General features: G+C 42.7%; 1 protein-coding gene across 2 annotated transcripts in view; it reads left to right on the forward strand.

Annotated features, from left to right (window-relative positions):
- PPP1R21 (protein phosphatase 1 regulatory subunit 21) overlaps positions 1-18,434 on the forward strand; it is a 188,354-nt gene that overhangs the window by 134,650 nt on the left and 35,270 nt on the right. Inside the window, exons 19-20 of one of the 2 annotated variants that reach the window (XM_029593391.1) lie at positions 9,460-9,576; positions 16,850-16,948. In XM_029593391.1, the coding sequence (XP_029449251.1) occupies positions 9,460-9,576; positions 16,850-16,948 (216 nt within the window). Of the gene's footprint in view, positions 1-9,459; positions 9,577-16,849; positions 16,949-18,434 lie in introns of those variants that run through there. The other variant, XM_029593392.1, reaches the window with a different exon arrangement.

Below are 18,434 nucleotides of genomic sequence, written 5' to 3' on the forward strand. Positions count from 1 at the left end.
AGGATGGCTGCAAGAAAAGTAAGTCGCTTCATTGCTTTACACTTTACATGTCGTTTCACCAGTCCTCTCTTCCCCCCCCCCTCCCTGCTCCTTGCTTCGGGAGGAGGGGAGAGAGGACTGGCAATCCCGAGCGTAGGAGAACTGTCCACTTCCTGGTACCTGTCATTTCAAATGACATTTGAAATGACAGGTACCAGCGTGTCCGTGAAGCGTTAGGCCAGCGCACCCAGGATACTGTATAGCGCTCTATACAGTAAAATGGGTTGCGCGGGCCTAACGCTTCACGGACGCTTCTTGGACGCAGCTTGCATTTGCATGACATTTCAATACGGTATCGAGTGGTAGGTGAGCCGGACTGTGCGTGCGGCAACCGCGGGTGCGCCCGGCACTAACGCAGCTCGTCCTACCGCTCCTTACTGTATCGGCCTGTATGTAAGTTACTGATCTCAAGGGATGAGATGCTGGGACAAAACAGGCTGAACACTTTGGGTGTTCAAAATAAAATGTACTGATTTTTTTAAAGTTAAATCAGTGTCCAATCAATTCAAATTGTGAGATTACATTTGTGTAGTTTACAGATGTTTCTGCCTGTCTCTCAAATCCCTGGGATTTAGATTAACATTTCTTTACTCTGAATAAACTATCCCAGATGTTCAAGGAAATCCTATGGATGATGGGATCTCCTTAGCCACATAAAAATCCTACCTGCTCAGTCTCTCGTACCCAGCCTGTGTCCTTGTCCCTGAGGGTGAAGAATCCTGATGGAGAGTCTTCAGATATTTCTCTTGCCATTCTCCTAGTTTGATATGACCTTTCAGGGGGAAGGTCTGATTGAAAAAAAAATCTGGCTTCTGTAGCCCTATGTTCCAGAGTGGGAAGGGATGGACAAAACTTCCCACGCTTCCAAAAACCAATACTTTTAAATAACAAACTTGAAGCCTTATGGAGGGAGCAGAAATCCTCTCTAGGTCTGCCTTGCCCCTAAGCAGATTAGCACAGCTTTCAATGTCCTGGATTTTCACTAAAAACCACTCCAGACTAAAGGAAATTCTGTAAGAACATGAAAGACAAACTCACTGGCAGAGAGTGAATATATGGGTTAGCTTCCAACGAAACAGTGAGGGGATAGGCCCCACTATAAAGAAAAAAATCTAAAGTGCTTTTTACTCCTCCAAGTCTCTAACCAAAATGCTACACTGATCCTTCTCTTAGCCCCACTAACAGGCCAATACAGTAAGGAGCCGGTAGGAAGAGCTGCGTTAGTGCCGGGCGCACCCGCGGTTGCCACATGCACTGTCCAGCTCACCAACCGCTCGATACTGTATGTAAATAGCTTGCAAATGCAAGCTGCGTCTAAGAAGCGTCCGTGAAGCGTTAGGCCCGCGCAACCCATTTTACTGTATAGAGCGCTATACAGTATCCTGGGTGCGCTGGCCTAACGCTTCACGGACACGCTGGTATCTGTCATTTCAAATGATATTTGAAATGACAGGTACCAGGAAGTGGACGGTTCTCCTACGCTCTGGATTGCCAGTCCTCTCGCCCCTCCTCCCGAAGCAAGCAAAGAAAGCGGAAAAAAATCTAAAAAACGAAAAGAAAAAAAAAGCAAAAAAGCAAAAAAAAAAAAAAAAGTTGCAAGAGAGAGAGGGGAGAGAGGGACGGGCAATCCTACGCTCGGGATTGCCAGTCCTCTCTCCCCTCCTCCCGAAGCAAGGCACGAAAAGCAGCCTTGCTTCGGGAGGAGGGGAGAGAGGACTGGCAGTGTAAAGCAATGAAGCGACTTACTTTTTTTGCAGCCCCCCCTCCGGAGACTGACATCGGCGACGACGGACGCGGCTCCTCTGCCTCCAGCTGCCCGCAAAGATGGACGCATCGCACGGGCGAAAGCGGCCCCTGTGCGTGCAATTGGGCCGCTCAAGGCGTGACATCAATGTGACTAGTCAGGCTGCTTTTCGCGCCTTGCTTCGGGAGGAGGGGAGAGAGGACTGGCAATCCCGAGCTTAGGATTGCCCGTCCTTTCTCCTCTCTCTCTCTTGCAACTTTTTTTTTTTCGCTTTTTTCCGCTTTCGTTGCTTCGGGGGGAGGGGAGAGGACTGGGGCTGCCCCGGAGACCAGCACCCATGGACATGGCCAGGGCAGGTGAGCGGGGGCTGGGGGAAAGTTTGCCACCTACCCTTACCCCTGCCTCTAAAGCAGGGGGTAAGGGTAGGCGGTAAGTTAGCAGGTTAAACGCGCGGCAAAACGGCAGGGTAAAAAAGCGATAGTCGGGGTGCGCGTTACTGTATGGGAGGGAATAGCTAATTCGATCGTTTACATGTAATATACATGCCGCAGGCGGAAGGGGTTACCCGGTGATTTAAGAACGCAGTAAGAGTAGGTTAAAGGGGATAGAGTATCGCGGGTTGGACTAACGCGGCCGAAAAGTGGGTAGAAAGCAGGTTAGGAGCAGGAACCGCGGCCGCACTTTACTGTATTGACCTGAGAGTATCCCGAGACTGACTAGTCACAGCCATCCAGATTGGGAGTGGCCGAAAGGAATGGAAGTCTCACTAAGCTGTTATAATTTCTAATGTGCAAGGACATAGTGCCATCTGGTGGCTGACCAAAGGGTCGGCCACAAAGACAGCATCTGTGGAGAGCTCAGAGACCCTAGTTCAAGCTTTTATTTAACATAAATACAAAAGAAAGCAGATTTGGTACTATTTTAAAGTCACCAATTTTTTTTTGAGGAAATAAAGGTTAAACTAACAGAAAATAGCCCAGTCTGGGTTTCTGATACAAACAGTTTGAACCAAACAGCTACAGAAGCCATCACCTAGGCAACCAGCGTAGGAACTGGTAAGAACAATAGGGTGGGGGCGGTTAGTGTAAGGACATTAAAATCGTGCTGTGACAATCTCCCCGGAGGTTTTTGGGGCCATTTTAACTAATTTTAAGAATACCAAAAATTCTCACCCTTTTGATACCACCTGGAGCAGGGGTGTGTTGGAGGATTTAAATCACCATAAGTGAGGGTTTATAAGTGAGATGTTATAAATCCACCATAAGGAGGATTTATAACATCTCTTGGCATTATTTTTTTCCAAATACATCAGGAGAGTAGAGATCTTACAGTAAGAAAGTTCTATAACTGTAAAAACGTGAGTGAGTGACACTGGAAAGAGCAGCAGTGCTTTTCGTGCTGACAGTCTGCTCTGTTTTAAATTACAGTAGAGCATTGAGGGAATAAGAGGTTACAATAGAGAATGAGAGAGTATATGGAAGTAATTTAGAGCTATTTCTTTTCATTTAAAGTAAGAAACCTCAAAGGTAGAGTAGCTGCAGTTAAAATTAGTAAAAACTGAAAACGGATTTCTTTGAAGTTTAGTAGGGCAATTGTATGAACAGAGAAGCAGTGAATGAATTTAGTGCTGAGACAGAATATTGTCTTAGACTGATACCTTTTCTGCTTGGGTGGAACCATAATAAACTTGATATTGGTTCTAAAGTGAGAAAGCCAAGCAAATTCAGAAATATCAAGTGTTCAGACAAATATTATTGAACATCTTACACCAGCACAGAAGTGCCATTTTCAGTTTTGATAGCTGAAACAATTTACTCAGTAGTAAATAAAATATAGGCAAAATATAAAATGGCAGATCCTTTTTTTTTTTTTTTTTGTGAGCCGTAATACATTTATAAGATCATCTTAAAGCTAAACTCAGGGGCTTGTGAGATTTTAAAGAGTGAGAAACTCTATTAGCGAAAGTAATTGCAGAATATATACATCTAGCTGCAGTAATTCTGAAGAGCTCCAAAGAGGAATTGAATGCATATTCATCCTATACACAGATACCATTACTAAAGTATGGTTGCATGCAACATGCAGTGACTCAATACACAAAACATCAGAAACCTCATTAAACATATTTGCCACCATAAGTATATCACTGCTCACAGGAGAGAGGCGGGGTTACACATCCTTAGGTAGTTGTGATCCCCGTGTGCTTTATGATGTAGACAGTTGACCATTTTAGTAACTGTTCTCTGGACTGACACTATTCAGTTTATATCCTTTTGAAGATTCAGTCTTCAGATTTAAATATGCTTGTATTTTATAGTCTTTTGGCTGTTTTGATTTTTAGGGTCATGGTATTTCACCCACTGAAATGGCTGACATTGGTTTATAATCATCATACAGTAACAAAACTATACAGATTGGAGAAAGAAACTCTGCAGAAACTAAATCAGCAATTTCTAATTCCTATTTTATCATCCTGGAAAGTGACTCGTTACAGAGCTAATGAGAATGCTCAGTACATAAGTTGCAGATGATACTTTTTGGTTGGACTTGACCTAATTCATAACTTTATATATACAGATGCGACAAATTGGTGACTGCTTGTTTTTCTTTCATTCTAGAAATCTTTTAATTTAATTAAATATACTTAAATTTGCTTCTGAACTTTTTAACAAAATATAAGCTTAGTGTTTATTGAAGTGTTGCCACTGTAATTATAAAGCTTACAGAACATTTCTTCTGTATAATCTATAGCATCAATCATCTCATTTTTTTAAGACACACCATAGATTCTGAATGTGGGAGTCTATGATCTGGAAGAATGGTCCCTAAACAATTCCAGATTCAAATGTGGTGGCAGAAGCTTTGAGGAACACTTGGCTACAGCATTTGACTTTATAAAATCCTACACACTCAATATGCATTTATTTCAAAGCATTGTGCACATTTAAAATAGCATTTTCCCAAATAATCTATTTTCAGAGGTGACAGCAACAGGCAGCATAACCAGATACTTCTGAATGTTTTATTGCTTGTATTTAAGGTTAGGTGTTCAGCGCAGTTAGCACTTTGAAAAACATCACAGACTGCTGATATACATTCATGTTTTCAGCCAATAAATCTGGAAGAGTTCTGTCTATGATTCTCATGGATGAGCAGGCCAAATTAACAATGCATCATTTATTAATTTTGTTGAAGTGCTGCTAAATATCTGAGGCACACATAGGATTGGGATTCCACATTCCTAAATTAGTCTGTCTAGCATGGTTAATGTATGTTGATGGCTGGTTAAACTATTGTGTCCTACGGCATTTTAGTTTGTCTATAATTAGCATTTATGTTTGGAAGAGTTCAGTTGTCTGCTTTAATCTGGTTGGAATGCTGCATATGTGTTTTTAGCGGAGATGCCCTTTTGGGTGCCATTAATTTAGTTCTAGTGCATGAGACCATTCCAGAAAGAATGAAACAGCCGAGCTCTCTTATCTTTGGAGACAAGGCCGCAGCATATCTTCATTGTCTGCTTTCCTTCCTATTTATTAAATGCACATGGCAAATTCTCTGATGTGCAGAGAATTTATCAAATTCCATGAAATCATCCTGCTATTTTTAGAGAGACTTGTGTCCTATTTAAAATACAGGGGCAGATAATAAAAAAAAGCCCTAAAATGGCTTAACTTAACTATAGCTAACATTAACTGAATAAGTTATCCTGCATATTCAGTGGGATAAACATCCCGCTGAATGTCCCCAAATAAAGGGCCACATTTTAAAAGCCTGGAGCATGCAAATACCAGGAGATAAGTGCGTGGCCGGGTCGTGTGCATTTAGAAATGGCCCAGCCAGGCGCATATTTCCTGATACGTGCGGAAGTACCGGGCTCGTTAAAATGGGCGGGGGTTGGCTGGGATAGCGCCATTAGACACTGTCCCTGGGAAGCACGCGCCGGCAGCCAGCCAGTGCGCAGAATTTACTTCTGCTGCAAAGGAATACTAAGGTATTTAAAAAAAAAAAAAAAAATATATATATTAGGCTAGTTAGGGGTTAGGGGTCGCGGAAGAGAGGGAAAAGGTAGGAAGTGTAATTAGGGAAGTTCCCTCCTAGTCCGCTCCTGGGAGGGAATTGGGGAAGGCCCTATTGTGTCGTTGCGCGTTTTTTTTTTTTTTAGAAAATCCCCACCCTTTGCGTGCGGGTATCCTATTTTATAAGATGCGTGTGGCAATGCGCCGGGAGCCACTTGCACATGGACACAGCCGCCTTTTAAAATCTAACTTAAAGGTATTAGGCTACCTTTAGCCAAATAATTTTAAGCCTAACCAGCTATCTTTTGAATATTGCTGGTTAGCTTTGAAGTTATCTGGCCGCATGTGCTACTTTTTCAAACACCTTCTGAAAATCCAAATAGGCTATATCCACCAGCTCACCATTATCCACATGTTTATTAACACGGTTAGGGTTGGGAGGGAAGGAGCATTACTTCAACTATTTGCCAAACTGAAGGGGGGGGGAGGGGGAGGCCCCCCCCCCCAAGTGACCTCTACTACTTTTATTTTGTAATGTGCCTTTGGTGGGATCTTAGGGGTGCATGACCCAGCAAGACCCATTTATAACATTGGGGTGCGGGATTCAGACTGCACTTCACTTCTTTTTTTTTTTTTTTTTTTTTTCCACACTGTACAGATTTAAGTGGCTACATTCTTTTGAATAAAAATGCCAATCTGCGGCCTGAAAACCATACCCCAGTATGTTACAAATGGACCTTGCTGGGTTGTGCACCCCCAGATCCCTCCAAAAGCATTTTACAAAAGAAAAATGGGATAGGAGGCAATGTCCTATTATGGATTGCAAACTGGTTAAAAAAAAAATACAGGAAACGGGAAGGGGGATGAATTAGTCAGTTTTCTTAGTGGAGAAAGGCAAACAGTGGAGTGCCCCAGGGATCTTTAGTGGGACTGGTGCTTTTTAATATATTTATAAATGATCTGGAAAGGGGAATATAAAGTAAGCTGATCAAATTTGCAGATACAAAATTAATCTTGAGCTATTAAATCACAAGTGGATTGTGAAAAACTGGAGGACCATCTTGCAGGACTGGAAAACCGGGCATTCAAATGGCAGATGAGATTTAATGTGGACTAATGCAAAGTGATTTACATGGGGAAAAGTATTCCACACTGTAGTTGCACGATATTGGGTTCCATATTAGGAGTTTAGCACACATGAAAAGGATCTAATCATCATAGTGGACAGTACTTTGAAATGCTAGGAATTATTAGGAAAGTAATGAAGACTAAAATGGAGAATATAATGCCTCTGTTGCCCCATGGTGAGGCCACACCTGGAATATTGTGTGTAGGTCTGGCCGCCACATGGTTGCATTGGAAAAGGTACAGAGAAGGGCAACCAAAGTGATAAAGGGGATGGAATGACTCCCATATGAGAAAAGGCTAAAGAGGTTAGGCTGTTCAGCTTGGAGAAGAGACGGGGATGTGATAATTGTCTATAAAATCATGAGTGGAATAGAGAGGGTAAACATAAATCAGTTATTTACTCTTTCATAAAATAGGGAACACTCCATGAAGTTAAGTAGCACATTCAAAATAAATAGGACAAAATTCTTTTCACTCAACCACAACCAGAGGATGTGGTTGAGGTAGTTAACGTAGCTGGGTTTAAAAGGTTTGGACAAGTTCCTGGGGAACTCCTTAAACTTATTAACTAAATACTTAGGGAATAGCCATTACTTTTCATTGTGCGATAGCAGCATCGGATCGATTTACTGTTTAAGATCTTGACCTGGATTGGCCACTGTTGGAAACAGGGATACTGGGTTTGAACGCTTGGTCTGACCCAGGATGGCAAGTCTTATGTTCTCCCACCCACCCAATGCTTTCAGAAACCCTGTCATTGTGCCAGGATCATGATATGTTCTTACCATGATATCAGTAGCTTTCAATATTGCTGTGACAGCAGTGGTGGAAGTGTAAACACATCATTATTTTTAGAAAGCAACACTTATTTTATGCTTCTAGCATTGCTATCATAACTTATGGCTTATGTCTCAGGAAGTTATCTTGCTAAATGCACTTTAATATAAACTCCACAGCCTTCTGTGATTAAAGGGGATATGAATATAATAGCAGCAGTGATTTTAAAATACATGTGGTAATGATTCAGTTGGCAGTTAAAATGGTCCCTTTTGTATTTTGTCCATCCTGTTGCTTTGGGCTTGTAGCTTAATTGTATCAGGCCTCTACTAGGATTATGGTGCCATGAGTCTTCATTCACAGTAACCTGGAGATTTTTCCTCTTATTCTTTCTTCGTTGTAATTCAGTCATCAGAGTAACAGTCCTCTAGCTCAGAGATGGACTGTGGTTACCTTCAGAAACTGACTGGAAGTGTATCCTTAGCCAGCCAGCTAGTATGGGTAGTCCGTGATGACCAAGGTTCACTCCCTCCTTTGTAGGTTCTAAACCACTGGCTTAAGAATCAAATCTGGATCTCCTGCACAGCAGTGTGTAGCATATTCCTGAGCCACAGGGCAGTTCTCCTGATGCAGTAAGTTAATAGTTACACATGCATTGGCAGTTTAGCCCCCCCTCCCCACCCCACAGTAAACCACTATAAACCTAAAAATATGCCCAAAAAATGAATGACTTGCATTAAACTTGGTTTATTCACAAATCATGGTTTTAGGATAATATAACATGATTTAGCGCACACAATTCATAATTTAGGACAGTGGTTTCCAACCCAGACCTGGAGGCACTTCTACCTGCTCTGGTTTTCAAGATACCCCTAATGAATATGCATGAGAGAGATTTGCTTGCACTAGGTCTCCAGTGTAAGCAAATCTAGCTCATGGATATTCATTGTGGCTTTCCTGAAAACCAGCCTGGTTAGGTCTGCCTCTAGGACTGGGTTGGATAACACTGTTTTAGGAGCATATTCATGGTTTGGGTGCATTGTGCGAGGAAAACATTTATTTTTATTTTATTTATTTAACATTTTTATAGACAAACATTCGTTGGGAACATCATATCGGTTTACATGGAACATTAATGTAGCTTAACAAGGTTTTACAATAAACTGAGATTAAACAATAAGATAACTTGGAAGGTTATAATGAGGATACATTGTATATGTGAAAGATAACCGGGTAATAAGAATAAATTAACTAATAGTTACTAATAAATATACAAATAAGTTGTATGCATAAAACTTGGGTTAATATTAACATTTCTGTACATTAGCTACGTAAATTGTCTTGTGCAAACCCCCCCCCCCCCCCCCCCAGGTTTAGCTCTTTAAATTAACACTAGCCCCAGAAACTTTATTCTTACCAGGAGTTAAATTTCTAGCTTTAAGAAAATGTGTGGAACCTACGTATCTCTCTGCATTAGGGAGTTAATAGCTAATGCTTTGATTAACAAAAGATTTGCAGGGAGGAGCATTAAGCTGTGCGCCGAACTCTTTGCTACATAGGGAGTAAAGTTCTGCGCACAAAAATGTACACAAAACCATGCACTGTCGTACGCACAGCCCTTCGCACCATATTACATGAGCCACATTTAGTAATTCACAGATTCTGGGTTCCAGCTTCCTTCGGCTCCACTGATGAATAATGAATCCATTTGACCTGTAATTCAACAGTTTCATTATCCTCCTTTTTGTTTGACAGAGTTCAGATGCAGAGTCCCGTGAAGATCTAATAAAAAGTCACTACATGGCAAGAATAGTTGAACTTACAACACAACTGCAGCTGGCTGACAGCAAAGCAGTGAACTTTCATGCTGAGGTAAGTAAAGATTGCAGAGTGCAAATATGCCGTACTTTCAGTATACACAGTCGTGGACCATGTAATGAGATATATGCTTGTGTTTCTCTCCCCATAAGAGGGGCCCATATAACACCATAAATCGTTTTTAGCAATATTTTTTAGTGTCATGATTTCCAGAACAAAACAGAAGAAAGTGCAACAAATGCCACATTTGTTGTTGTTAATTTACATAATTTGCCAGAGAATATGCATTTCATAACACGTTCAAAGATCTTCAAATCTTTGCTGAAAACATTTTTTTACTCAGGCAGGTTTGTGTAATTATTTCTCCCCCTGTTTGGGCTGTTTTTTTTATGCTGTCTTTAAATTCTTTATCCCTCTGCACTCGGGCAGGCTAATCCCCACAGGTGGGTTATACACCTCTACCAGCAGATGTAGATGGAGCAAAAACTTACATCATGGTCATATAGCCTCGCCCCGACATCACCCCGCCAGTATTCTCCATCTCCAGCAGATGGTGGACATGCATTTCCCTTCTGGGGCTTGCTTGTAGTAAAAATTTCAAACACTGCTTGAACTCTTGAGGTGACACCAGTGGGTCCCCTCCCTCAGTTGAGCGTTTTCAGTCTGGGAGCCTGCCTTAAAAAGATGTGGTTGGAGTCAGAGGGAGGCTCGGCGATGACTGTGCCCTCTCCCCCCTCATAGCTGGAGACCCGTTCAGGTTCTCAATCAGGAGGGCTGAGCTCAGGTACACAAAACAAAAAAAAAAAAAAGGAAAGAGAAGAAAGTTTAAGGAGGCTTTCTCCCTTCCTTCCTTACTGGGTATCCTTGCCTCGATGCTGGATGTTCAGCGTCCCCTTTCCTCTGAGTTTAGTATAGAGCAAGCAGCACAGACTCAGTAGGTCGAGCAGTCTTTGACTAGGCCCTGCTTATAAGGCATGTTTTCCTAGCGTGTAGCAGATGGACTCAGAACAAATGGGTATAGTGTGCTCGTGCTAGCAGTTGGCGACGGATCTGACGTCAGCACGTAGTACATATACCCCTGCAGGAAGTGCAGAAGCTCAGTAATTTCCATCTCCAAAGCAGTTTGGAGCTCCCTCACGCTCCTTTAAGGAGGGCAGACTAATCCACAACCCACCCTTGGCTGCTTGTTTGCTTTTAGCTCGTCCCGTCTTGCTAGCGATGCAGTCTGTTCTGTTCTTTCATTGAAGGAATGGTAAGAGACATGACAGGCCTGAGATTAGTGCATGTTAATACTTTCGTCTGAGCTCTGTGTTCCCGATTGGGTGAAAACATGACTGGTTCACTGTTAATAAACATGTTCTTGAATAACCAGTTTGTCCACAGTTTGGCTTTTCCAGAGAATACTGGTGGGCTTTATTTCTGTGACGTCAGTTTTTGATTCATTACCATCTGCTACTAGAGGTGCATAACCCACTGGTGTGGATTAGCCTGCCCTCTGTAGAGGAAAGGAAATTATCAGGTAAGTACCGTAGTAACTTCTCCTTATGCACTGTATTCATGTATGTCAGTCTTCTTTTTTTTGTTTGTATATCACCTAGTACTCAGGTGGTAGGCGATTCACAAATCCTGCTAAAAGGTAAATGTTTTTAAACATTCTATCATGGAGATCATAGGTCTTTGGAGAAATTGCTACTATTGATGCAGCCAGAGATTCCTGAAGAATTTCAAATGAGCGCATGAAGACAAATATCATGTGGTACATCTGTGCACAGATAAAACTTGATAAAGCAATATCTAGACTGTTTTATTAGTATCTACAGATTAGAGAGATTTTCATCAAGCAATTTAAAGGCTTCACGGCCATCTCAGTTGTAACTTACATGTTGAAAAATGTCTTTCTGGAAAAATGGGTCCCCACACAATGCTGACATATACAAGTGGTTGTGAAGGAGATTAAAAATATCGATAAAGTAAAAGCAAATTGCAGGAAGAGGCTCTAGGATAAATGATTAACCAAGTACAATAAATAAATCTACATGGATTGATAAAGTTCAAGAATGCAATGTATACCAGATAAATTGGTTGGCATGAGTAGTTTGATATGTTCAGATTGCTTGCAGAGCAATAAAGTGGAAAAAAAAAGAAAAAGGGGTTGGGGGAGAGTTACCATGAGTTGGGTGAATGGAGCTGGAGCATGAGTCAGCAAGGATATGCTATGTCTGGACTGGTAAACCACATTGTGCAGTTTGCCGCAGTTGGCACACTGGCACCAGACTGCCAGTGCTGCTGTGGTGGGCAGGAAAGCAGAGGTAGGAATGGGGACCCTGCTTTCACATTGGAACAGACAGTGGCAACAGGGTCTTTAAGGAATAGTCTTTCCATGAGCAGAGAAGTAGATCGGGCGGGAACGGCTTCCATGCTGGCATCATGTGGCACCCAGGGAGACTACTATTTCCTACTGAAAACACTGGTTGCTACCCATCCTTTACTGACATGAGAACCTTGACTTTTGGTTGGAGAAGGAGGTTGTACTCCTTCCTCATTGGGGGTGACTGCTCCTTTTTCCCCTGTATTGTTGATCCTGCATCAGGCTTATTGCTTGAAGCAGGGAGCTGGATTGGAATCCTCCCCATAGCTTCCCTCTCTTCAAGGACACTTGCACTAGGGGTGAGTAAGAAGCATCCCAAGTGGAAGGAGGCATGAGATTATGAGAACAAATCGTCACTTCTGTCCTCAGCATTGGAGACATTCCTTGGAGAAGGAGACCTAAATGGTCCCAGAGAGAACAACTTGGAAGAGAGAGGTTCGAGCTAAAGAGGAGGATTCATCTTATCAAGAAAAAGGAAACTCTCCCTGAAGAGGTTAGGGCTGTTCAGCTTGGAGAAGAGACGGCTGAGGGGGGATATGATAGAGGTCTTTAAGATCATGAGAGGTCTTGAACGAGTAGATGTGACTCAGTTATTTACACTTTCGGATAACAGAAGGACTAGGGTGCATTCCATGAAGTTAGTAAGTAGCACATTTAAGACTAATTGGAGAAAATTCTTTTTCACTCAACGCACAATAAAGCTCTGGAATTTGTTGCCTGAGGATGTGGTTAGTGCAGTTAGTGTAGCTGGGTTCAAAAAAGGTTTGGATAAGTTCTTGGAGGAGAAGTCCATTAATGGCTATTGATCAATTTTACTTAGGGAATAGCCACTGCTATTAATTGCATCAGTAGCATGGGTTCTTCTTAGTGTTTGGGTAATTGCCAGGTTCTTGTGGCCTGGTTTTGGCCTCTGTTGGAAACAGGATGCTGGGCTTGATGGACCCTTGGTCTGACCCAGCATGGCAAGTTCTTATGTTCTTATGATCACCTGAGTCTTGATTCCCTTGGGGATAACGGAAGATCAGTGGAGAATCGCAAGTCTTTTGAGGTCCCTGTTTTGGTAGACATGAGGAAGCCCATAAGATCTTTCCCTCTTCATCAGGCAGAGAGGATCACTGCCCAGATGATGTCCTGGATAAGTGGGAAGTGCTATGGCCAAGCTTTATTCAGTTTGGGCTAAGGAGAAGCTGAAGGTTACAAAGGTGGATGTTGTGGTATTCGCGATCACTCAAAAGACCACCATTTTAGTGGAAAGTGGGATAGGAAAATCAAGTTCCTACTGAAGCAATCCTTTGAGGTTTCATTATTTGACTCACCAGGCAGAGGTGTGCAATAACTGCGTAAGAAGGGCCTGCTTATGGTGGATTCAGTAGTTCCCAGACTGGACTTGAGATTACTAAAAGCAGGCATGGCTTTTCTGGCAGACACCTTGTATGATTTCATCTGAGCATCTGCAAGGACTATGGCTATGGCAGTATCAGCCCAGTAATTGTCAGCTGAGAGACTGGGTGGCAGTTTCAGCATACAGGTGGCACCCAAGCAAGCTCCTTTTCAAATGGAAGCTTTTCTTTGGGGAAGGTCTAGAGAAACTGGTTAAGGATCTGGGGGAGTCTTAAGTCTCCCAGATTACTGGAAGACAGGCTGCTAGGTGTCTACCGCTCTGTTCCAGCTAGGATGAATTCCAGGAGTTGGAGAGATCACCTAGGGAAAACATTGAGTCAAAAACATTTCAGTAAGGATCATTCCTTTCATGGTGGTGAAGGAACAACAGAGACGGGATCTCGGGGTTGGGGGGGAGGGGGGGAGGGTGGAATGTGACTGGAAAATGCAACTGGCAACCGCAACTTGCAATGAATGTTTGGGGGTCTAATTTTTTGATGGTACGATAGGTGGTTACCTAACTGCCTCTTATCAGGAGTGGGCTCAGATTGCATCAGACGTTTGGGTCCTGAAGATCATGATCCACCTTGGAGTGTCTCCTGCAGATAGTAATGATGGTGTTGGTTCTGGAAAGGATGAGGCCAAGGAAGTTATGCCACTTACATTGTAGCACCCAAAATAAGAAGGCACATTCTGACCCATTATAGACAAACAGGTTATCAGAACACTGAGTGCTCTATTTCCATATGGAAACCATACAATTATTCGTCGCAGTCAAAGAGTTTCTGACATAACCTTCATACACCTGTCACATGGGATCATCAGAAATTTCTCTGGTTTGCATTCCTGAGAGGGCATTTCTAGATGTGGGCATTATTCTTTGGTCTCGCCACAGCATGAAGAACTTTTTCCATGGTAATGGTAGCAGTAACTCCATGCAAAGAGGGAGAATTAGTTCATCCTTATTAGGATGATTGGCTGATCCAGGCAAAGACTTTGGAAGAAAGGCACACTTCTACCTACCAGAGTTATCCAGCTCCTACAGGGCATTGGCTGGGTGATGAACTTTACTACAAACAAGCTGATACTACCCCCCATTCCCCCACCACACTGTCCTTGAAGCCCACTTTGCCATGAAAGGAGGAAGAATCTTCATGATAGGATGAGGAAGCTACTATCTCAGGTGTGAGATCTGATGATAGCTCAGGCTCCCAGAGTTTGAGACTGCTTGCATGTTCTGGGATCCATGGTGGCAGCCCTGTAACTGGTCTTCTGGATGAGGGCTTACATTTGGCCCTTACAGAGATCTTTCCTGTTATCATGGTAAACCCAGATGCAGGAATCCATGATGAGATTGCCACTACAAACAGAAGTCCAACTCAGTCTGACCTGGTGGTTATCCATAGTGAATTTGGATAAAGGAGTGTATCTGGAGTCTCCAGCTTGTATAACAGTCACAATGCATACAAACCTGTCCCGTTGAGGAGCTCATTGTTGGGCACAAGTAGCCCAGAGTCAATGGAATGCCTTAGAGACCAAATGATCCATCAGTCTTCTGAAGACAAGAGCCAAAGAAGGGCCTTGCTGGAGTTTATGCTGTTCCTTTCAGGTCAGGTGGTGCAGATTCTCTTGGATAATGCAATAGCATTAACATATCCAAATTTGCCTGGATCAGCCAAGGCAATACCAGAAATCTACAGGTGGCCAAAGATGTGAGCCCACTCTTAAGGTGGGCAGAGGAGCACTTGAGAGTGCTATCAGTGGCTCACATAGCCAGTGTATAAAATATTCAGACAGATTGACTGAGTCAGTGCATGTTGGATTTGAGGGAGGGGAAGTTGGTGAGCTCAGCATTTTCTGTGATTGTAGACAGATGGGGCAAAGCCTCTGATGGATTTAATAGCATCCCTACTCTAAGAATGCCAAGGTACCCAGATTCTTCAGCCGACGAAAGTGGAAGGTTTTTCTCTAGGTTAGATACCCTGATGCAGCCATGGCTCCTCCATAGACTCCTATGTCTTTCTCCCCCTCCCCTCTTGGCTGTTCATAGACTGGAAACTACAGAGAATCATTAGTCATCAGGACCTTGTCATGGTGGCACCAAAATGGCCAAAGCACTCATGGTATGCAAACCTAATGAGGACTAAATTGGGGAAACCCCTGAGACTTTCTCAGGGTAAAGGCTTCCTAGCACGGGGTCTGATTACTAGAGGATCTGGCTCCATTTTGTCTTACGGCCTGGCACTAGAGAGTGCATATCTTAGTGAGAAGGGTTACTCACCCAAGGTGATACTTGCTCTGCAGGTTTGAAAGCAATTGATTTCCCTAGCATACATTCGAATATGGGGAAATTGTAATGCTGCTTGTGCCAAGAGGGTGACTTTTCCCTTTAAGACTTTGGTTTCAATGATTTTGATCTTTTGACAGGATGGTCTGGAGAAAAAGGTCTGAATTTAAATTCTCTCAAGGTTCAGGTCGGAGCAATCACTTGTTTTAAGTTGTGAAACAGTCTGGCCAAGATTTACATTTGCTTATAATGCACCATGGCTGAATGTGCTTAGGGAGTCTGGCTTCTGTGCAGGGGATATCCTAGAACTTCCAAACAAATTTGAATATAGCATGTGAGGAGCCATTAAAGGGGAGAAATGTACATTCAAGTGGAGTTGCAGTGACTTGATGTTGGAAATATGTGAAGTCGTGTAGTTGGCTTAACCAGGTTAAGCCAACTACACCCTTAAAAGCAAATATGTTTTCTGCTGATTAATTTTATCATTCCTCTGAGGTACTGTGAGTTTTTTCTGCAGCTAAACCCTTACCTCTAGAATTCAATATAAAGAGAACTTAGAAAGGGCCAAGCTCTAGCAGTTGTGTATCGTATAAAGTGTCCATGTCCTCAGATTTGGCCCGGTGTCTTTTTTTTTTTTTTTTTTTTTAAGCCAGTCCTTTCATTTGGCAGTGATAGTGCTGCTCCTTGGCATGTTAATTCCTCACTTTTATATTCTAAGTAGTCTTATCTTTATTATAATTTACTACACTGCACATTATCTTCAAACATTTATTTTCTAAACAGCTTTTTTAGAGAAGTAACTTGCAGTTCTTTATTCAGGACAGTGCCTTCTCTCTATATGTAGTGGAGTGCTTCTGGAGGATCAGGCCCACTTTCTGCAGCCCTGCCTGAAATGTATGATGTTAGTTTGTAGCACTATGTATAGCCAACAAAAGAATTTTTGTTACTGTAAAGAAACCTCATCCTTGAGAAACTGCTGCTTCAGAATGAATGAAATTAACAAAGTGTTCTTGTCTGCTAGAATTACTGAGATGAGTACAGGTCGTTATATATGGAACCATGGATAGAGTGAAATTGAGGGTTATAGCTTTCATAATACAATTGCCTTTTATGGCTTATTCATAATGTGAAAGTCTTGTGAAGTACAGTACAAATGTTAGTTTTTCTGCCAAAGAATCTTGTGTAAACATTTTTTGTCCTTCTGCAAAGTAGAAATTGTGGATAATTAAACCACTGATGTATAGTAACCTTTTCTTTTCAAATAGTTAACTGAATATTTTCTTAATTGATAGTGCCGAGCACTTGCCAAAAGGTTAACTTTGGCTGACAAGTCTAAGGAGGCCCTCACTGAGGAGGTGAAATCAGCTGGCCTGAGTATCAGCAGACTACAGGTACATGTAGTAATTTTTTTTTATACAAGTAATCCCTTCCACTCATATTTCTGGATAAGAAGGTAGATCCTTCCTACATATGTTGGCAGCATTAGCACTGGGGTAATCATATCTGATTATCTTAAGGCAATGGCAAATGCCAAGTTGTTTAGCTGTACTTGAAGAAGAAAAAGAGGTAATATTACCCTATATAATTCCCTGGTGAGACCTCATTTGCAGACCATACCTTCAAAAAGATATAAACTAGTTAGAAATTTATTCAGAGGCTGGATACTAAAATGGTTGGTGGTCTTTATTCTAAAGCATTTGAGAACAGACTTCAGTATCTAAAACACTAGAAGAAATATGGGAGGATATACTTCCGATGTTTCCCATTCACAGGAGAAGGGCCTCATTCATCAGAAAGGAAGCTCTGGGATGAGGGTGAAAGGAGGTAGACTCAGGAGTAATCTGAGGAAATATTTCTTTACAGAGGTGATAGATGTATGCAGCAGCCTTCCTGTGGGAGGTAGTAGAGACAAGGACAGTGTCTGAATTCAGGAAAGCAATGGGGATAAGTACAGAAGATATTTGAGGGAGTGGTAGGGTTTGCAAAGCTGAGTAGTTGGTATGGATGGGCAGACTAGATAGGCTATATGGTCTTTTTCACTGAGGAGAAGCAGGATGGCAGTCCTCACCTTGCAGTAGTTTTGGTTTGTTTTTTTTCTCTTTCTAGGACCTCTGTCAGTCGCATGGCAGGCCTAGCACATTGTGCAGCTGACAGAGGTTTTTCCCCTTAATAAATAATACTGAATCTACAACTTACTCCTGTGTCGTCTTAACTTGTTCGGACTGGCAGTTTGCAATCCATTGTGATTTGAGTAGGCCTCTGACCTGGGGACTTGCCCGGGTTCCTACCCAGGCAAGAGTTTCCAGGAAGTTCTGTCTGACCATGCGGCATTAATTGAGGTTCAGACCATGAAAGGATTCAGGATGAGATGTTCCCATGGGGAGGAGAACCTCTCCTGGGAACTAGTCTAATTGGCTGGTTACCTTGATGTTGTAGCTTCCCCTACTGCTTGTCAGATCAATCTGGCATTGCATCTCCTTCAGAGAGAGGGTGAGCATGAGCCTGGGTGATCAGCTTCACTGATGCACCATCAGTGCCATGCCTGTCATCGGTTGCCTGTGCACATATGTACCAGAAAACCAATGACCCCAGGAGCGCATCGAGCACCAGGATGCTGTGGTTGCTTTTAAGCACTGGAGCTGCCATTGAGGGCTGTGGCCACCATTGAGCAGTGTGGACACAGTCGAGTACCATAGATGCCTTCGACACTGTCCAGCACCTTCGATGGCATTGAGTGCCATGGACACCAGTTGGTGCCCTGAATTGAAGGCCAAGGATGCCATTGAGCATTATGGAGACCATCGTGCATCATGGGCACCTGCAATTCCAGCGAGCACCACAGGCACAATCGAGCACCATGGGTGTCACTAATGCCAT

The sequence above is a fragment of the Rhinatrema bivittatum genome, chromosome 3 (genome assembly GCF_901001135.1).
Source record: "Rhinatrema bivittatum chromosome 3, aRhiBiv1.1, whole genome shotgun sequence".
Taxonomy (NCBI): domain Eukaryota; kingdom Metazoa; phylum Chordata; class Amphibia; order Gymnophiona; family Rhinatrematidae; genus Rhinatrema; species Rhinatrema bivittatum.